General features: G+C 33.0%; 11 protein-coding genes across 11 annotated transcripts; 5 read left to right on the forward strand and 6 right to left on the reverse strand. All coding sequences in view use genetic code 12, as the record gives it.

The window, feature by feature from the left end:
* Positions 1-676: 676 nt before the first annotated feature.
* On the reverse strand, positions 677-2,301 carry RJT21DRAFT_99791 (uncharacterized protein). Its single transcript, XM_064885769.1, has one exon. It carries the CDS (start codon positions 2,272-2,274, stop codon positions 763-765), a length of 1,512 nt encoding a protein of 503 aa, XP_064735893.1. The 5' UTR covers positions 2,275-2,301; the 3' UTR covers positions 677-762.
* Positions 2,302-2,852: 551 nt separating this feature from the next.
* RJT21DRAFT_110124 (uncharacterized protein) lies at positions 2,853-4,686 on the reverse strand (the record flags this gene model as incomplete). Its single annotated transcript, XM_064879913.1, has 2 exons — positions 2,853-3,086; positions 3,174-4,686. The coding sequence occupies 2 exons, from the start codon at positions 4,684-4,686 to the stop codon at positions 2,920-2,922; spliced, it is 1,680 nt and encodes a 559-aa protein (XP_064735894.1). The 3' UTR covers positions 2,853-2,919.
* A 114-nt stretch (positions 4,687-4,800) lies between these two features.
* Positions 4,801-5,497, reverse strand: SDC1 (Sdc1p; the record flags this gene model as incomplete). The annotated part of the gene is made up of 1 exon (XM_064883209.1): positions 4,801-5,497. One exon carries the CDS (start codon positions 5,495-5,497, stop codon positions 5,003-5,005), a length of 495 nt encoding a protein of 164 aa, XP_064735895.1. The 3' UTR covers positions 4,801-5,002.
* A 143-nt stretch (positions 5,498-5,640) lies between these two features.
* Positions 5,641-6,440, forward strand: RJT21DRAFT_123154 (uncharacterized protein). The gene has a single exon (XM_064882624.1). It carries the CDS (start codon positions 5,673-5,675, stop codon positions 6,396-6,398), a length of 726 nt encoding a protein of 241 aa, XP_064735896.1. The 5' UTR covers positions 5,641-5,672; the 3' UTR covers positions 6,399-6,440.
* RJT21DRAFT_123155 (uncharacterized protein) lies at positions 6,441-7,823 on the reverse strand. The gene has a single exon (XM_064882625.1). It carries the CDS (start codon positions 7,331-7,333, stop codon positions 6,452-6,454), a length of 882 nt encoding a protein of 293 aa, XP_064735897.1. The 5' UTR covers positions 7,334-7,823; the 3' UTR covers positions 6,441-6,451.
* A 1-nt stretch (position 7,824) lies between these two features.
* RJT21DRAFT_123156 (major facilitator superfamily domain-containing protein) lies at positions 7,825-9,827 on the reverse strand. The gene has a single exon (XM_064882626.1). The coding sequence runs from the start codon at positions 9,644-9,646 to the stop codon at positions 7,955-7,957; it is 1,692 nt and encodes a 563-aa protein (XP_064735898.1). The 5' UTR covers positions 9,647-9,827; the 3' UTR covers positions 7,825-7,954.
* A 261-nt stretch (positions 9,828-10,088) lies between these two features.
* RJT21DRAFT_123157 (FAD-dependent oxidoreductase) lies at positions 10,089-11,595 on the forward strand. Its single transcript, XM_064882627.1, has one exon. The coding sequence runs from the start codon at positions 10,160-10,162 to the stop codon at positions 11,558-11,560; it is 1,401 nt and encodes a 466-aa protein (XP_064735899.1). The 5' UTR covers positions 10,089-10,159; the 3' UTR covers positions 11,561-11,595.
* A 334-nt stretch (positions 11,596-11,929) lies between these two features.
* On the forward strand, positions 11,930-13,296 carry RJT21DRAFT_56236 (uncharacterized protein). Its single transcript, XM_064885066.1, has one exon. It carries the CDS (start codon positions 12,167-12,169, stop codon positions 13,052-13,054), a length of 888 nt encoding a protein of 295 aa, XP_064735900.1. The 5' UTR covers positions 11,930-12,166; the 3' UTR covers positions 13,055-13,296.
* A 1,969-nt stretch (positions 13,297-15,265) lies between these two features.
* On the forward strand, positions 15,266-18,324 carry FGR27 (Fgr27p). The gene has a single exon (XM_064882628.1). It carries the CDS (start codon positions 15,517-15,519, stop codon positions 18,163-18,165), a length of 2,649 nt encoding a protein of 882 aa, XP_064735901.1. The 5' UTR covers positions 15,266-15,516; the 3' UTR covers positions 18,166-18,324.
* A 33-nt stretch (positions 18,325-18,357) lies between these two features.
* Positions 18,358-19,751, forward strand: RJT21DRAFT_56240 (uncharacterized protein). Its single transcript, XM_064885067.1, has one exon. It carries the CDS (start codon positions 18,551-18,553, stop codon positions 19,706-19,708), a length of 1,158 nt encoding a protein of 385 aa, XP_064735902.1. The 5' UTR covers positions 18,358-18,550; the 3' UTR covers positions 19,709-19,751.
* Positions 19,752-20,863, reverse strand: RJT21DRAFT_56241 (uncharacterized protein). The gene has a single exon (XM_064885068.1). It carries the CDS (start codon positions 20,701-20,703, stop codon positions 19,795-19,797), a length of 909 nt encoding a protein of 302 aa, XP_064735903.1. The 5' UTR covers positions 20,704-20,863; the 3' UTR covers positions 19,752-19,794.
* Between the last annotated feature and the right edge of the window lie 354 nt (positions 20,864-21,217).

Here is a 21,217-nt window from a genome sequence, read left to right on the forward strand (position 1 = left end):
TCGTACCACCTATAAGTTAACCTAATAGTTATGACGATATAATTTAATTCAATTGATTTAGGGTTTATCCGGCTTTACAATCAAAAATACAACAGATGGAATTCCAAAAGAATGGATCATGGATCATTCAAACAATAGGCCCATTCTAGTATTTTGATTTAATCGAGAACTTGCATTAAGCCTCAATTCATACACGTGACTTGTTCATTACCCTTTAAAAGAAGTCTAGAACTTTTATTTTAGCCTACTGCCGGCAATCTATAACTTCTCCACTTGCCTTTTAAGGTAAATTATATGTAGAGTAAAGATGCAACTCGCGAAACTGTTATACAATTGCCGTGTTATATATATTATACGACCCTCAAATGTTCTACTTGCGTATATATACGCGTTGATGTATTTTATAGTATAGCCTTTGCTTCTTTGTTCTCTACTCAAAATTCATATGTTCACTTGGTTACAGATCCACCAAAGCAAGACTAAGTGCAATACTGTGTGGTTATTCTACAAAAGATCTGACATCGCATCCATTATGAACGCGTTCTGGTTTATGATTATCACAATAAAACAGCAGATTATACGTATGCATCGCTTAACATCGGATACGTGCTTTTGTTCTTTTTTTTTTCTCTTTCATTAAATTTGCTTTTATTCTTAATTAAATAGTGATCTCACAATACAAAAAAGGCGTACAAAAGAACACAAAGTAAATTTTAAATACATACAAATATTTAAGTGAGTTTAAGTTCATTGTATTTTAGTTCAATTATCAATTTCCTTCTGGTGAGCTTCTTCTACTGCCAAGTCTTTTTCAAATTGTTCTTTGCTGACTCCGGATTTCCATCTTAAACCATTGGCAATGTGAGATTTCTTAACAAATCTAGCATCTGGTTCATCATCTTCGTCTCTTTCCTCTCCAAACAATTGTTCTCTAAATGTTAAATCTTTCTTCTCTGGATAATCATTCCAAACAAGTCCACGCTCTTGTAATTCGGGTACCAAGAATTCAACAACATCTTCGAAACTTTGAGGATTGACAGCATAAGTAATGTTAAATCCATCAACTCCACTGACATCAACCCATCTTTCGATTTCATCGGCAACTTCTGATGCAGTACCATATAATACTGGACCTAAACCTCCTACAGTAATCTGTCTAGCAACATATTCTCTGGTCTTTCTGACATCTTGTGGTTCTCCTGGACTAACTTTTGTCCAAAGGTCAACGAATCCTTTGACAGCATTTGAGCCTACATCCTTTAATAAATCGTCATAACCATATTCTCCAATATCAAAACCAGTCCAACCACTAAATAATGCTTGCGCACCTTCTAAATCTCCATACAGTTTATACTCTTTATATTTTGCTTCAGCTTCTTCATGTGTTTGCCCAATAACTGTAGTAATCAATTGCAAGAATTTAATTGAACCGTCTTCCCTGCCATATTTTTCTTTGGCAATTTTCTTAACATCGTTAATTTGAATAGCTAAACTTTCTGGACTAAAAGTTGTGATGAATACAACTTCTGCATTTTTAGCAGCAAATTCTTTTCCTTGTTTTGAAGTACCTGCTTGTAAAATAACTGGTAATCTTTGTGGAGAAGGTTCAGTGATACTTGGCCCTGGAACATTATAATACTTACCTTCATAATTGATCTCTCTAATCTTATCAGGATTGGTGAAAACGCCAGTTTTTTTATTTAATTCAACAGCATCATCAGCCCAACTTGATAATAATAAACGATAAACAACTTGAACGAATTCTTCTGCTCTACCATATCTTTCATCGTGATTTGGTAATGGACCACCATTCAAAAGATTTCTAGCGGCTGAATCTAAGTATGAATTGACAACATTCCAACCAATTCTACCTTTGGTTAAATGATCAAGAGTAGCTATTCTTCTAGCAAAATGGTATGGTGCTTCACTAATAGTACTGAAAGTTACACCAAAAGCCAATTTCTTAGTAACAGCAGCCATAGCACTAACAACCGCACTAGGTTCATTGACTGGCCATTGAGCTCCAGATCTAGCAGCTGCATCTAAATTTCTTGGACCATTATAGACGTCATAACCACCTAATACATCAGCAATGAAAATAGCATTGAATTTCCCCTTTTCCAATAATTGTGCTAAGTAAGTCCAATATTCAATGGTATTATAATTTCTAGACTTATCATCAGGATGCTTCCAAAGACCTGGAGCTTGTAATCCACTACATGCCATATCGAAAGCATTAAGGATAATTCTTTTCTTTTCTTTAGGTTGAGTCATCTTTATAGTTATTACTATTTGTTTAATTTGTTATATTTGAAAAAAAATTAAATTGGTTTAGAAATTTCAGTACCTTTATATATAAACTCTTATGATGTGATCTGCGACAGTTTAGTGGGGATTGAATAAAAATGAGTTTAAATGAAACAATGGTCTTACGCTTTTACGTCACTTACTTCTTGTATAGCCGTTTCACCTACAATTATTATTTCAAATAAGGCCATATTATTTAATTATAGTCCCATTATCTCAGTCTTGGGAGTTGTTGTTCTCTCTTTAAGGTGTGGATCCTGTTCCCCAGAGTGAAAAATTATCAGTTGCAAAATTTACGTTCACTAATAACTATATTTTTTTTTGCTCCAAAAACTGTGGCGTCGCACTTTCAGCCGAACCGATCTATACTAAAGTTCCCGGCCGGTCTCTATAATTCTTATGGGCTCATGTGGATTGCGAAAAGTTCTTGTCAACAGCCCGTCAGTTTGTCATTGAGTCACTGTAATGGATAATAATTGCTTTTACTATGAATCGTTACGATTACAATTACGATTAAGTTATTTCATATCAATATATGTATAATTGTATCACTATTTACACAGATTACTACTAACTATTTATTTTTATGGGGAGAGAGGAATAGTAATAGTCCTATAATCTTTCTTCTCGTAATTCAGCTCCATTACTCTTAATTATATTATAACCCCAGAATCCAATAACATTCAATACACCAACTCTCCAACCATTGAATAATCCAAGACTCTTTACCTTCTCCCAATAACTTCTGTTATCTAAATCATCTTCATTATCACCATTACCTTCATCATTGTCATTATTACTATTATTACTACTATTATTATTAAAGTCATAAGCATTATTATAGTCTTCTTCTCTATTCTCTTTACCTTCTCTATTAATAGATGGTTTATCACTCCATGTAGAATTAAATTCAACAATTAAATTCTCATCTGGATTATCAATAGTTAATACACGATATGGATCTTCAATTAATGATTTAGGCTTTAATAAAAATCTTACTTGTTCCTTTCTTAATAAATTTTCAACTGGTAATTTAATGAAAAATTCCATTATTAACAGTATTAAATTTACAAAAGTATAAACATTGGGTGATGAATAAGAATCAATATTAAATCTAATAAATAACATATAAGGAGCAGTTTTCCGGAATATACTAGTTGAAAATTGATGAAATATGGTTAATAATACAATTGTTGATGGAGGATAAAGTAAATATTGTAAAGGATAATTTCGAATTGATTCTCGAACTGATCTTGTACTTGTTGGTTGAGTATTATTTATTACTGTAGTTGAATTAGCCAAATTTGCAATCAGAGATTCTTGTGATATATATCCATCAAAATTTCCAGATTGTTTATCTTCTAAAGTAGGTTTGTTAAATTGAGTTATCATTAATCTAATCTTAATTAAATCTAAAGGCATTAATACTAATCCAGTTAAAACACATGCTGAAACACTTAACCATAAACTTCTTAAAGGATCATTAGAATGAGTTAAATCTAAAAAGAATGGATCAGGAATACCTAAGAATGGAGATATAAATCCTGTAATCCATGCTTCTATAGTATGAGATAAAGTTTGATGAATAAATGATGCATTAATTCCTCTGAATAATGCAAATGGTCCATCTTTCCCAAGTATAGCTGACATAATATCTACAGTATGCATGGAAATTGGTTGAATTTTATACTTTTTATTCTTCTTAGATGATGAACGTTTATTTGCTTTCTTTTTAGGAGATGATACGGAATCAAATCTATTAGAATAATGTAAACTTTCACTAGGAGATTGGAAATAGTTTACTTCATAATCAGAAGTATTATCATCATTATCAAGTATTTCAGAGTTAGTTAATAATCTCTTATCATTATTAGTGGTGATTGTTGATTTACTATCAGATGACTTTTTATTAAAATCAAATTCACCAACTTGTAATACTAATCTAACTATTTCTAAAGGTTGACTCAATAATACTTTACAATAGTTCTTAACAAAGTTCCATAATAAGTTTTTAAATAATTCAGTTAAATTATTAGTATCAAAATATTCTTGAAATTCCAAATCATATATATAGTTTTTATCATTACTACTACCAGAAAGGATTGATGATGATGAATTACCAAATCTACGACTAGTTCCATGAATACCAACTCCTCCTCCAGGAATGTATCTTAATTTCCCTCCAGTATTCTCATTAACTGATTGTTCTATAATTGAACTTGATAATGATGGAGTTATTGCTTTATTATATTCAGTATCTACTAATCCAATCCCTGGTTTGAATATTACTGAATATCCCGCATTAAACGTATCATGATCATAATATGGTCTTAAGGGATGTGCTCCATCGCCTATACCACCCAATTTGTTACTGGACATTTGTTATGGTGTGGTGATATTTAACTAATGCTGGTTCGCTGTTTAGCTGTTTTGGATGTTTTGGTTGTTTTATTATAATTATCAGATGATGGCGTTGTTTTCGATGATTCCATATCTCGCCTATTTTTCGGTCTCGGTTTAGGTGGTGCCCCAGAATTACTAGTGAGTTTTACCTGAGAGGTTTAGTACGGTAGATATACATTTATAATTATACATTAAATACATTCTATATGACTGTGGTATGGGTGTGTTGGAGGTGGCAATTGTAGTTAGCTTGGTGTATGTTTTTTGCTGTAAACCCTTTTCGGTATAGTTATTACTCTTGCTGTTGCTCTTGTTGTTGTTGTTCCAATTCTCCAGCTCTTGCTATTAAAAATTCTCCTAACACTCTTAATGGATCTTCAGGCTTTTCTTTACCTATATGTCTCAATCCCTCTAATAGATGAGCCGTAAGATGTTTATTTAAATATTGTCTAACACTAGATCCTCCCACAATCTCATGAATTGGAGGTCTATCTGTAGCAGTAAAAGCCCCTTCTGGATCTACTGAACCTTCTCGTGGTGATTCGGTTTTGAATCGTTTAGATGGCGGTATTGCTGATGCAACAGGGTTAGATACAGGATTTGGTGTTGGAGTGCTAGTGCTCTGTTTCCCATTAACTGTTGGTATATTATTAGTAGTCGCAGGAGTAGCAGTACTAGTAGTATGTTCTATGGTTTCTGAAGCTATAGATGACACCTGATCATCTCCTGTTTCCAGAACTATAGAAGTCAGCTGTAACTCCTGCTCCACTTGTGATTGTGATTCCATCGTGATCGTAATTACTGATTAAGTTCGACTTCTACTATGACTTACAACTGTAAAGTTATTATACTATAAATTTCAAAATCCTGCATACTTTTGATCACACCCATATTTTTTAAAACAGATGTTTGGATCCTAAACCTTTGGGGCTATACAACAATCACTAGTCAACTCAATAAGAATGGATCCATTTAATGAAGTTAAGGAAGATGCTTGGAACACCGTCAGTAACTTAGAAGGAATACTAGCGACAAGTTCGATTACTCCGGAGGTTATTCTTGATTATAATAATAATTATCAAGAATTACTAGAAATATATGAAGATTTAAAGCAAGCTCATACAATTGGGCAACAACAGCCTGAGAAATTTCATCTTACAACTCAAGATAATTATAATAGAAAGGCTATTTTGAAAGATTTGGAACTGAAAATAAGTGATATTCAATTACAGTGGAATCATTTACAATCTGATAATTCAAGGTCTAGTACTCCATTAATGAATAGAAAACCAAGAGATGTAACTACTATGTCTAATAGAATAAGTCAAGATGGTAATGAAAGTATACCGGAAAATCCATTTAGTGATGTTGCTAATCTTGAAACTGGATTAACTCAATTTCAACAACAACAGTTGATTCAAGAACAAGATTTACATTTAGATAGTATTCATGATACTATGAGAAATTTGAATCAACAGGCAATGATGATGGGTAATGAGTTAGAAGAACAAGGAATAATGTTAGATGAATTAGATAATGAAATAGATACGGTAGCAAACAAAGTTCAACGAGGGTTAAAAAGAATGAATCATGTATTAGAAAAGAACCGTGAAACAGCTAGTAATTGGTGTATAGGAATATTGACGGTTGCCTTATGTATACTATTGATTTTAGTTATCGCATTATAAGAAAGTACATAGTTAATTAATGGAAACTATTTAATATTTAATATATTTAATGATTAACCTTCTAAGGCATACCCAAGGTCTACACCTTCAAATTCCTTTGCTAGATTTACTAATTTCTCCTTGAGCTCACGTAAATTGGAAGTATTGGGTTCGAATCTTGGTAACCATTCTGCAACTCCATGTTGCAAAATACCCTTAGCTCTTGTTTTACCATGTTTCACATGACCATAAGATCCATGAAGTGTAATTCTCACATTTTTCGAAGAGTATGAAGCTCTGTGTAAGATATTATTATTATAAAACACCAAATCACCAGGGTGTAAGGGTACTTTAATTTGACCCTCAATGTATTGTTGTCTATCCTCAGCAATCGTCTTCTCTCTTTCATAGACAGTTCTAATCCGTTTGTGAGATCCTGGAATGACTATGAGACAATCATCTTCAGTTAAAGCTAAATTAAATTGAGCTCCAGCATATGAATTCTCCTGTAAAACTTCGGCTTCTTCTTCTGGAGTTACTTCTGGCTTGATAGTATCTCTATGCCAATCTAAACCAAAATCAGTTAATGGATTAATTAACATATTAAAGAGTTCCATAGATAATTCTGATTTATCAGCTTGTAAAATGTCACCTACAACATTAAGCATCTTTTCACTTGAATAACATTCATGAAATGGTTGAGCCATTTCCTTCAAGTCTGGATGTAATAAACCTGTTACTCCCCATATATCAGGACTGAAGTTTTTAGGCCATGGAGGGAATTGTTTTCCTCTGGTTCTAACATAGGGCCAATTACCATCTCTAGCATATTTAATTACTGTTTCAGCAGCTGCTTTATACTTATTAATTTCTTCAGGTGTAAGGAATTCTCTTATTATAGTAAATCCTTGTTCATCTATTTCATCATGATATTTATGAGGTATTTGGCTAGGCATTGTTCCTCAAAAAGATGTAGTTAAGTATCTACAAAGTTATCGCATAGTATAACTCATAAAACTACAGAGTCTTCCTTTATTTGCTATTTATAATAAGGACATATCAATTGGTTAGATCAAGTACGTTACATCGGTACCCCAACCTTAAACTAGTTATAGAAAAAATGTAACATGTAGATAGGGTGCCCAAGAAAAAAAGGGTATATAGTTTATTAACCGGAATGCGCCTTACTGCTAATCAGTCCCAAAAAGGAAATAAACCATTTTTTACAACCAAAATGATCTCAAGACCATTCACATGTATCACGCCAAATATGACGTCAAGTAAGCTCTTAACATGCTATACGAACAGTCTAAAGAATTAACACTTTTGAGCCTCTAAGATCTGGAGAACATAACTATTCTAAGAAGGGGACAGAAGGCACTGGCAACATTGGCAATCTGCCCTTATTCCAGAGATAACAGGTGAATCACAGGTCACAGATGATTCAGGGTACACTCGAATATTAAACTTAGAGAAAGTTACTTATTGTTATGATACTTCATAAATTTAAATTATCGTACAATGTAGAATATTGAAGAACGTACATTGAACCATTCATTTTATAATACTAAGGCCTTCTACAATGGGTAAATAAATCTCTTATTCTCTAAATCCGTCAAGTCTAACATGGAAATATCAACTTCTCGTCTAACTAAGTTACCGTTTTCATCAACTTCATCAACGTATCCAATTGTATCTTCAATTAAGCCATCTTCGACTTGCTTTAACCATATTAATCTTTCTTTATTTCTCTTCACAAGGATGTAACGAATAATTTGTAAAACTATTGGAGATGAAACCCAAGCACCAGCAATCATGAGACCCCAAGCTGGATAATATCTGGGTTTATCTTTGCTTCTCCAGAATTGAGGAGCAATTAAGTTAATAACACTATATGCCAAAAACCAAATAATTGTTCGACTTAATTTCTTTGTATATCCAGCAGCAGATCCTTGTGACCAAGTTAAGGCAGCAGTATAACATATACCTGTACCATTACTTAAGAAGATTGCAGCTAATAGTCCAATCTTCCTTTCCCAAGGTAATGAAATTGCTAATATACCACCAAGTAATGCAACCATACAGAATAATGTTCCTACATGTGCAGCTTGATTTCTAAAGAAGAATAATAATGTTCCTCCTGCAATTGCTAATACAGCACTCCAACATGCACTTGCAATTGATACAAGAGTAGAAGACAAATTTGAAAATCCTAAATCTTTGTAAATGATAGCTGATTGGAATGTCATATTATTGGCAAACATCAATAAGAATACATGTAATCCAAAAAGCCACAGGACTGGGTCTCTAAGAGATTCTTTAATTTGATATTTCTTAACTGTTTTTTGTTCGATAGATGATCTAGTAGCTGCTTTGACTCTATTAATTATATGAACTCTTTCTTCAATTGTAAAAACTTTATAAGTAGCTGGATTATCTGGGTAAAAAAAGAAGCATGCAAGTGAAAGAGCAAACGTAAAAGCTCCAATGATTGCCCAGTAAACTTTCCAAGGTGCCACTCCAACTACAAATTGAACAGCATAGGCAATTAAACCACCAGGAATACCAGCTGCCAAACAACTAATCCACCAAATTTGACTAACAATTTGATGTTCATCAGGTTTTAAGAACATAGCTAAGGTATGTTGTATAGCAGCAGTAACTCCAGCTTCTGAAAAACCTAATAAAAATCTAATAATAGCTAAACCCAGGAAATTATGAGCTGTCAATTGAATTAAAGAAAGAAAAGACCAAGTAAATGTCACTATAGTTATGTATCTCGATAACCTTATTTTTTGAAATAAAATATGACTAGGAACTTGAGATATCAAATATCCGACATAAAATAAGGTTTGTAAATTATTAAAACTTTCTTGAGTTAAATGAGCATCTTGAAAAAGTCCCAATAAAGTTGCATAACCCATAGCATTTTTATCCAAAAACAACGTAAAATTAACTAAAAATCCAATTAGAACTACAGAAAAGTAAATTTTATGAACTAATTTCTTTTCCTGCTCTGGTGTTAATGGCTGAACTTTATCACCATAATCTTGAATTAATTTTAATGTCAAATCAGCATATTTCTCATCAACTTCTTTGATTTTTCCATCATTCCGGCTTTCTAAATCTTCTTCAACTGAATGTTGTTCAATATTTTCATTGGTTTTATAATTTGCCAATACTTGGTTATCATTCGAAGAAGAAACCGAAGGGGTTGGAGTTGGAGCCATTGGCAATAACTGATATGCTTTATTTTTCTTCTTAAACATTTCGATATGATTATACTTGATTTAATGGTCTATATATATTACTTCATGGTGTAACCGCCTTTATACGCGTAAATCTGTGGATACTATTCGTAATTCAACTTTCCAATAATAGCAATTGTTTAATTTCTTGGTTTAAACCTTAACAGGTACTAGTCAATGAAAGAGTTCCTTGATCTTTATTAATTTTATTTTTGCGTTAGTGGAGGAATTTTGCACCTTTTACGGACTGTGGCACATCAATTCAATTGCGGATATAAAATGTAACAATTAATTATAATCAAACTAGATCTTGAAATAATTGAACTATAAAGTCTTGGCCAATTATCTGACTCTAATAGTAGTATCAAGTAGTTGTGGTTGAAAGTTTATTCTAGAATTTGTAGCCTTGTAATAACTGCGGCTTTATCATTGTTTGGGGGATACAAAAAGATAACCGGGCATGCTAGCACATATTGAAAATCATTGCTATTTCATTTTATAACCGATTTCTATTTATTTATGACCGACTAGACAATGAGTATCAGTAAGGAGTCATCCATTATCATTATTGGATCAGGAGTTTTTGGATTATCGACAGCTTATAATCTAACTAATGAAGGATATAAAAATATCACTATCTATGATAAGACAGATTTGTACGCAATTAGTTATCTAGGAGGTAACACGGCTTCTGCGGATCTTAATAAAGTATTTCGCTCATTTTATGGTAATGAAGAACATTATCACAAACTAGCCATTGAGTCTAGAAAGATATTTGAGCAATGGGATAAAGAATTGCAATCGCCTGAACTTGATACAGAATTTGTTTCTAAAGTTTCACGATTGAAAATAATTGATGATTCGGGTTTAATCAGATTGAATACGGAAATCACCGATCATGAATTGAAGAATCTTGATACATTTTCCAAGTCTGGATTGAGACATACTCAATTTATTCTTGATGATGAGGAAGATGTGGCTAGGGGTAAAGGTTCAGGTTGGGAACATAAGTTGAATTTGTTTGATGTGGGGAAGTATAAGGGTGTCTTAGATTCTACTAGTGGTATTCTCTATGCTTCTAGAGCTTGTACTTATGTACAATTTATCCTTCGTAAAAGAGGGGTTAGGTTCATCACTGGTGGTGAGCAAGGACAGGTCAAGCAGATAATTCAAACCGACGATGGTGTAGTAAAGGGAATTGAGACAGAAGATGGGGTTAAACATTATGCCGATTTAACTATATTGGCTGCCGGTCCTTGGTCAGCTAAACTTTTACCTGAATTAACTAGACTAAGTGAAGCACAATCTGGGAATGTTATACATTTAAAGATTCCTAATGTAGAAGGCCTCCAAGAGAAATATTCTCCAAAGAATTTTCCTATTCTTTTATGGAAAGTCAATCCTACAGACCGTAGTGGCATTGGAATATTCCCACTAACAGTCCCTGAAAACATAATGAAAATTATTGTTATGCGTCCAAAATTTAGAAATCCTACACCTGTTGGTAATGAAGGTGTTCATACCCCTTCTATTCCCTTAGAAGATGAATCAAGAATAACCAAGGTAGTTATATCAAAAGTAAAGGAATTCATTTCTGAATTCTTTCCGGATTTAATTTCTCATGGTACAAAGATATTCAAGACGGAAGTCTTATGGTATACAGATGCTATTAATAATAATTTCATCATAGACTATGTTCCTAGTAGAAAAAATTTGGTAGTTGTTACTGGTGGTTCTGGTCACGGATTTAAGTTCTTACCTAACCTAGGTAAGTTTGTAGTACGCCTACTCGAGGGGCATGATGTAGATGGGTACCTTCCAATTTTCAAATGGAGAGATCCTGAAACGTTCGAAGATATTAATGGAATTAGAGATTCAGATAGAATTTTGAAACAACAGGAATTTGCAACTGCTGAAGATTTACAATTAGACTAATTTCGTATAAATACTAAATAAATATTGTTTTGCACCCAATAAAAGTTCAATCAAATTCAATTTATCTAATCATCCTCTAAACTATGGTATTATTATGTATTATATTGCTAATTACTGAATCTACAATTCTCTCTAAGGTGTATGTTGCAACCCCACTATTTTGGGACATTTTGATTGGCATTTCCCAAATAGGAAGGTAGCGACGCAATTACATAATCTAAATTCTACGTCAAACCATTTGCTAGACACACATCTCAAACCATATATGATCGTATTGTATCAGTAATGATATCCATGGTGACCGTATAATGAGGTAGAAATGTTATATATAAGATGGAGAAAGCTAACTAGATTAATCAAAATGGGTATGTTCTGACGCTCTTTTTGGAGACAGTGTCGGCTAAATTTCCGATTTTGATATGAAATCTTCTCATTTTGTGGTTGCGGCCAGAAAAAGATTGTAAAAGTTTGACCGCTAACAGCAACTAACTCCAGATATCAAACCATAAGTTTGTATTATATATATTCAATAAATTCCCAGAAGTCAAGCCTAACTGAGAGGTAGAAAGAATAAGTAACAGTAAAAAAAAGAGGACATTAGATAGCATGGCACCATCCGAAACAAAAGTCGACACCACAACTACCATTTCAGATGTTCAACCTACAACATCCAAAGGATATGCAGTTGGTCAAAGAGGTAGTCACAATATCGCCAAAGGTGGTCAACATCCATATCCATTACCTAAATTCACAGATAAATATGCCGAACGAGAATGGATTCTTCAACATATGGCAGCTGCATTCAGAGTATTTGCTAGAAAAGGCTATAGCGAAGGTACAGCAGGTCATATAAGTGTTCGTGATCCAGTTGATCCTACAACTTTCTGGATTAATCCTTTAGGGAAGCATTTTGGACTTATGAAAAAATCTGACTTTGTTCATGTTAATGAAGCAGGAGAAATCTTACCTGATGGATCTCAAATTGCTATTAATGCAGCTGGTTTTGCTATTCATAGTGCTATTCATCAAGCTCGTCCAAACGTAAATGCTGCATGTCATGCTCATTCTGTTTACGGTAAAGCATGGAGTGCCATAGGTAGAGAATTGGATATGATTAATCAAGATGTTTGTACATTTTATAAGTCTCATTCAGTTTATAATGATTTTGGTGGAGTAGCTTTAGAATTAGAAGAAGGGAAACATATTGCCAAAGCTTTAGGAAATGGTAAAGGTGTTATATTAAGAAACCATGGTTTATTAACAGTAGGAGAAACAGTAGATGAGGCTGCTTATTTATTCACATTATTGGAAAGAAGTTGCGAAACTCAAATTTTAGCAGAAAGTGCTTTGAGACCAGGTGAACAATTACTTGTTGCAGGGGAAGAAGAAGCTGCCTACACAGAACATCAAGCAGGAGATTCTGAAACTTTATATACCGAATTTCAACCTGAATATGATATGGAGGTATATTTAAATGATGATTTTTTGAATTAGGTAGCTACTACCATATTGTCCGTTTGCAACTTTTGTAGTATTTTATCACTGGTAAACTAAAGAATAGTACAATTAAGTATAGTTAAGTATAGTTAAGAAATGTATTTCATATGTATGCACAATGAGTTATGTGTAATTTGTTTAGTCTAATGCGATGTATGGGAAGGAAGTAAGTAAGCATTTAGCGGAAGTGTTCTGCGAGGTGTACCTACATAGAGCATTGAATGAAATTATAGTCATTGCAGTATTTTTGCTACTCATAACCATTACGCTTTACGATGGGCAACGTTCGGGAAACACTCATGTAATTACAAAATATTCCAATGAGCCGGAAGCTATACAATACCAGGTAATTGGTCTGGACTGCACAATGGTCAATTTGGGGGCTCTCAATGCTTTTAAAGAATTATAAAATAATTATAATCAATTATAAACATGAATAGATCATAACCGTCTAGTTATAAAGGTCCATAATGGAAATGTGTCACATTTCCGGAGGTGACCAATTTTTTTTTGTTCTGTAGGTTTTTTTTCGAGGAGGGATTAAGCTTGTAGAGCATAGCAGCTGGGTACAGGTTGAGATGAATTTACGCACTTGTACATCATGTGCTGGAGAATGTACAGGAAGATCTCTTAAAGTTACGAAATAATAATATTCTTGAAGCAAGAATAGGAAGTATGACAAACAAGAAAAAAACCGTTGTACTTTATAGACTGTCAAATTAAGAATGTGTAATGGCGAAGACTTAGATGAGATGAGAGAAGAAAAGACGAATAGAAACAATTTAGAATGGTTAAAGCCGATGAACATGTGTCAGCTTTGTGTGTAAATCTTTTGTTCAATATGTGGTCCGTGTAGCTGCGTTGTGGTTATGATTAGACGAAGGAACAAATTAACACATAAATAAACATAAACAAATAGAACCTCAATTGGCTTAGAGATCAGCTGGTTGAAACACTAGTAATAATAATAACCAGACCAATTGGAAATGTACAATACATTAGCATTCAAAAAAAAAAACTCAAGCCAAGCTAATTTACTATTAATTTAAATGAGAAAAAGTAGATTGGTATGAGATAAGAGTAATCAATTTATGACATTCAATTCTGTAAATTGGATCCTAGCCAAAAAAGTTTAATCATAATAATTATAATAACGTTAAATAATATTGTGTAATAATAGATAAAAAAAAGGGGTTTGACCGAGTCAATTGCTAGATCACTTTGCGTGTTTGTTTCAATAATAGCACTGGACCAATGAAATATACCTATTGAGGAATAAGATTTACTAGGAACAAGGGACAAAGATTTCGTGTGGAGAATTTAGTAGAGTGTGAATAAAGATTCAAAAGTATAGATTAGTGTGGGCATTGTTCTTTCGGTCCTTCTAGCGTTTTAGAATTTAGCGTAATTAGGAGAATTACTTAAAATAAATTATTATTGCCACAATTCTGTATTACGATTGGCCAAAAAGAAAATATTATTCACAAAAGTGCATTGTGTTGGGAGTTTGGAGGAAATTATTATTTTAAATGATAATTGGGAATTAATCCCCTCATCCATTACATATTGGTTCACTTAAACTAATAACAGAATAAGATAACGATGATCATTAGCTCAAGGCACGTTCATTTAAAAGTAGAGGGCAACAATAAGCTAGATACTTTCATTACTAGGTGTTACTACATTGTTCTTTAATGGAAATGTACTATAAATTACTAGTAAGTAAACGGAATATTATGGCATCGACAATTACAGTCCTAATACTAGAACTAATACTAAAACTAATACTAATACTAATACTAAAACTAATACTAGTGCTTGGGCTAGAACCAGTAGTATCCAAACGATTATTAGTTCATTAGTGTGATAGATCATACATTAACAATGATGCATGGTATTTGTCGTTGTATATGTAGCGCGGCCCCAGATCTCTCGATCATCCACCGGTAAAAATCGACTAATAATTCTTCATGTAGATGAGCTTCATTTGATTTTTGATTTTGGTCTTCATTTCTCTTGCTTTTTAGTTAAAGTTCTTAAAGAATATCAGTCATTCCCTCACCGTCTCCTCTCTATAACTTTAATACGATTGTTATCTCCTTTTCCCACTTATTTTTATTATACTTTGAAGTACGTCCGTAATAAAATATTTTTTAATTTCTTTTTGTTATACGCATTATGCATCACCTTTATATTTTTTTACGTTTTTTTACTCAACCCACAGCAGAGTCGTGCCCCGACATGGCAATCCAATAAATAAATTGACGCACATTTCCATCTCCTTTACTAGTTTCATGTAATCAATATATAGCAAGTAATTAGCTTATTATCAGAATAATAAAGGGTTCAGTCAAGAGGACCAAACCTTTAAATACCGCTACCAATTAGTTTAGATATTATTACCATATTGTAAACAATTATTACCATACTTTATCATACTTAACTTTAAGCAATAGATCATGTCTGCCATAGTTAAGAAAAGAATTAGAAGATTACCCCCAGACAAGAGACAGAAAGTTTCAACTGCTTGTGATTCTTGTAAGAAAAGAAAGTTCAGATGTACAGGAGAAAAGCCTTGTGAAACCTGTGTGAAAAAGGGATATGAATGTACATATACCATTGTCGATAAGAGATCCTTAAAGGCTGAAAGAATGGCCAAGTTGAAATTAATGAAGTCTCAACAACAACCTGAACAACAACTTGTATTTGATAATAACCAGAATGCCACTCAACTCATATTTAATCAACAAGCTCAAGTCCATTTGCAACCAGTTCCTCAGTTGAATGAATTAGACTTGTACAATGATCATTTAAGTCCTAATACTATAATTAATCAACAACAAGTTCATCAACAACAACATTATGTCCACAACCATATGGTATCGCCACGAGACTCATTAACAGTATCCTCTGTTTCCACTGTGTCTCCTCCCAACAATATAGATTCACCTTCAAATACATATATTCCAAAATCTTTACAACCTTTATTGTCTTTCCCATTGAATGACAATGAACAGGAGAATGAAAATGAAAACGAAAATGAAAATGGAAGTGAAAATGAACTTACAAGAGACCATGGTAGTTCATCATCTTCGTCATCTACTCCAAATTCAGCATTCTCTTTGAATTCAGCTCCTTCTTCATCTTCATCACAACAAAACTCTCCATCCCCAGATATTCCTTCCTACAAGATTAGTTATGAACAACAGAAACAAATTCAAGAACAAAAATCACAAGCTGATGTCAAATCACAAAGTACATCAACAGATGGAGGAGTTTCCAATCAAAATGGAAAGTGTATCATCTTACTTAATGATAAATCAGGTACATTTAGATTTATGGGAGAAACTGCCCCATTATCACTCTTGTATGAATCAAGAAACATTGTAATACAATATATTGGAGCCGGCTCTAATTTCACAGAAAAGTTGCAATGTTGTCCAGTAATTGATAGACCTGATTTACCACCACAAAGAATTTTGGGAAATCAATTACCTAAATTTGAAGATGCTAAGATGTATGTTGAATACTTTAAAAGAAACATTAATGATTCATTTTTTGTATTCAACATGCATGAATTCAATCAGGATTACTTGAATATGATTTATAATCATGATGAGTTAATTCCCGATGATGAGAAGAAACGGAAGTTGATTATTTTATACTTGGTGTTAGCCATTGGATCACTTTATTCTCATTATTCCCAATATATTTTGGATTCTCCTCGTTCTCAAGCTTTGTTTGATAATGCTATTTATTTATTACAAGATACTGTACAAGATTCCGAGTTATGGGTAGTTATTGCCAATTACTTAATCTTTCATTATTATCAAGGGGTACTTAAGAAATCTACCGCATGGATTCATTTAAATTTGGCTATAAAGTTTGCTCAATCATTAGGTATGCATAGAATGTTTGTTAATGATCAATTCAATTATAAATCAGAAGATAGTGAGTATAAGAAGAAATTATTCCGTAGTCTTTATGCATCTGATAGAATGTCATCTATATTTATTGGTAGACCATTATCAGTAAATGATTATGATTATGATGATCCTATCTTAACTAGTCCAAATGCTAATTTTGCTATGGCAGGACTTGATTTTAATTCTAAATGTCAAATTGAATTAACCAGAATATGTCATATAGTGGGGAAGATTGTGGCTAATTTCTATCAAGGTAGAATTATTGATATTCATAAGGCTAAGAAATTAGCTATTGAATTAAAGATATGGTCTATGAATTTAGATGAACAATTATCTATTAATAATATCTTTAATGCCGATACTTCAATTAATAATAATGAAAATCATCAAAATACTCATATCCTTTTACTTGTACATCTTATGCAACTATGGGCAATTATGCTTCTTAGTCGTCCATACTTTATGTTTGAAGCAGCTGCTAAACTTAATCCACTGTCTCCAGGTTCTTCTACATTAAAGAATAGAAAACTTTCAATTCAATTTTATAAAGCTGCCGTTAAGGCTAGTATATTGGCAATCAAATTAGTCAATTATTATATGAATACTGCTTATAAACAAATAATTCGTCGTGAATGTTATGCCATAATAACTTGTTGTTTTTATGGAAGTTTAGTACTTGGAATTGCTGTATTACATGGAGGATTTGCTGATGATGATCATTCAGAAATGGAACTTATTGATACTCTTAAAATGGCTTCTAATATGCTTCATGAATTTACTCCAACTAATAAAGGAGCTGAAAGATATGAAGATATTGTTAATGACTTAATTGAAGTATTACTTGTCCATCGTCAACGTCGTGATTCAGATATTACCATAACTACCCAAGACTTTATTGGTAAACAACTCGATAAAGAATTGGAAAGTCTCGATTTTAGAGTTCTTAATGATTACAACTTTATTGATGATCCTACCAATAATTTGGAATCCCTTGTTAAATTCCAGCAATTCTTTGTATCACCGGAATTATTGCCTAATGTTGAAGTTATGGCCGCCGCAGCAGCAGCTGCAGCAGATATAAATTCTCCTGGTAATGATTTCTCATTCTTAGGATCCAATGGCTCTACTACTATGCCTCATGATTACGGTAACTACGAATTACTCTACGGTGACAAGTACTGAAAAATTTTGAAAAAATTTGAAAAATTGCCTTTTAGCTATTTATTTCTGTGTGAACACTTTCTTTACTGACTTTTTCTTTACTTCTTATATACTGTTATATCCTTTTATCCTTTTCTTCACTTCTGCCTATGGTCTAATACATGTGATTACCGACTGCCTAAATTTAAATTTTTCTTTCGCGGTAATGTAGGGAGGTGTAGTGAGCTGTCGCACTAAAAACTCTGTAGTTAATTTAGTGAGCTCACTATTACATGCTCAGTAGCTCAGTAGCTCAGTAAATTAGTGACTCAGTAACTGACTGGGAGCTCAGTAAATTAGTGAATCACTAGCGTAGTTTCTCAGTAGCACATACCATACTCAATTAGTAGTCAGTATCACTATCACTATGCATATCAGTAGCTTAGTCGTGGTGGTACTATCGTTACTCACAGGAGCCATGGCTTCCCCTGGAGATGACCTCTGGGCCACTATCGATTGTAAGTACCAATGTGAACAAATTTCCTGTGAAAATAATCGTCACTATTATCGTATCCATCCCGACCGATACTATAATCCTAGTTGGAGATTTACTGAGGGTCCATTACCAAAATATCTTGAATGGTTAGCATGGGATTGTTATTCGAATTGTGATTATCAATGTCAACGTATAATTACTGAGGAAAGACGTAATAATCATGAAGAAATATATCAATTCCATGGGAAATGGCCATTTGTGCGAGTAGCTGGTATTCAAGAAGTTACATCAGTAATTTTCTCCTTAGGCAACCTTGTGGTCCATGGATTGGGGTTAAAAAAGATTTGGCATAAATGGAATTCTATTCCTAATGGTCCTGCTCATGATCGATTAAAATCTCAGTATATTAATCTTATATTAATGACTTTAGTATCTATGGGTGCTTGGATATTTTCAACTATCTTTCATATAAGAGATTTAGATATTACTGAAAAGTTGGATTATTATTGTGCTGGTTTAACTGTACTTATGGGATTTCATACTTTAGGTGCTAGATTTGGAGAATTATATCTTGAATCTAATGCTAATTATAGATATGCCTTTTCTGCCATTTGTGCTGTAAGTTATGCTGGTCATATTGCTCGTTTAGTTATTGATTGGTCTTATACATATAATATGAGAGCTAATATATTTATTGGTATACTTCAAAACATTTGTCTTGTGGGTATTTGTTACTATATCTATTCCCATTATTACTATCTTGAACAAGATAATAAATCCACTCAGAATCATTTGAAGTATATTGATTTCAGAGCCATTATTTTACCATCATTCTTCTCTCGATCTCCTAAATTATATTCATTATATCCATTAATGTTAGGAATCATAGTTATACTTGGAATGTCACTTGAAATCTTTGATTTCCCTCCTATATTCTATGATCTTGTGGATGCTCATTCCTTATGGCATTTAGTAACTATCTTTCCTGCGTATTTCGGCTGGTATGATTGGATGCTTTGGGATATTCATGAAAATGTATGGCCTCATATCCAACAAGTGGAATTACTAAATGTTAAAAAGAATGAATAGTGTAATATATCTAGATCTATATTTATATATTTATTTACTTATATACTTATATATTTGTTATTGTAATTATTATTGTACATATACAGTTAATCATCATCAAGATCAAGTTCTTCAACTGGTGGAACATATGGTGGAGGTTTAAAGAATTCTTGATCTTGTTCTACAAATGCTTTGAATTTAGCTTTATCTTGTACAAATTGATAAAGATATTCCAATTCTAAATCATGAACTTGTCTACCCAACATTACTAAAGTATGTAAAGGTTCTCCACTATCATATTCAGTTAATTCTTTTAATGTTGCTGCTTTAAATGCTTGAGTGGGAGATCCTAATCTTGATACTGCAACACAAGGAGTATTTTCTGTATAAGCTTGTTCCTTTCTGATATCTTCAATTTCAATTAATTGACTAGCAGCAGTTGCAATATCCATATATCTTGGTGGTTCATAAATTAATCTACCTCTTGCCATATTTTCAATACTTTGTTCTTTAACTTTAATATCTAATAAAATTAATGTATGTAAACCAATTTTTCTATTTTCCATAATCTTATTATAAAATGAATCTGGTTTCCAACTATCAGTAAAGAAAACAAGTGATATAGTTTGTCCAAATTGATATAATTGTAATCCACAAGCTCCTACAGCATTCATAACACTAGCATTATGAATAGTTTCTACTTTAATACCTAATTCACGAGCTCTAATGACTAAATCGGTATGAGTAGTAGCTCCAAATGGATCTCCTACCACTAAAAACGCAATATCATCTTCTTCTGCTCCTGCCAATATATCATCCGATCCAATTTCAACTAATTCTCTATCGGCCAATATGATTTCTCTACCATAGAATTTTTCTAAGCTTGCTTGATCGGCTGCCATAAGTATGGAAGTGTATGCCTCCAAATAAACTCGTTTACATTTCTTGACAGTTTCCAATCCTCGGACAGTAATGTCCGATTCATATGATAATCCTAGCCCAATTAGGTATAACATTGTTACGGTTACTATGGGGGAATCGTATAGCTTATGGCCTCATCGTATATGAATTTTTTTTGTATGGGCCATCGCATAGTTAATGGATCACGTGAAAACATTGAAAATTTTGTTTACATTAAGTTACTTAGTCTTTTGCTATAATAAACAATTAATTCTGATTAAGGAGGGGAAGTCATTATGAAGAGGAATACTAGAAGGAAAGTAAAGCTTGAAGAGGATCTCAAATCTTACCGAGAATTACTTAAACGGGCATCGGTTTTGGAGAAGGATATCCCGCCGCGAAGACCCAAGAGACTGGACCGAGTTGTCAAGCAAGATCAGGAACAGGAACAAGAACAGCAACAGATATCGGAAAAGACACCGGAACAGATACCGATTGTGGTTAAATTAGAACCCGTAGAGAAGCCATCGAACCATTCTAGAAGTTTCCGAAATACCAGATCACGAACTAAACGACTTGCACAAGAGAATGTTATAGTTAAACAGGAAATCATACCGAGACATCCTCAAG

This window comes from Scheffersomyces amazonensis (genome assembly GCF_036850825.1).
Source record: "Scheffersomyces amazonensis strain UFMG-HMD-26.3 chromosome Unknown RJT21scaffold_8, whole genome shotgun sequence".
Taxonomy (NCBI): domain Eukaryota; kingdom Fungi; phylum Ascomycota; class Pichiomycetes; order Serinales; family Debaryomycetaceae; genus Scheffersomyces; species Scheffersomyces amazonensis.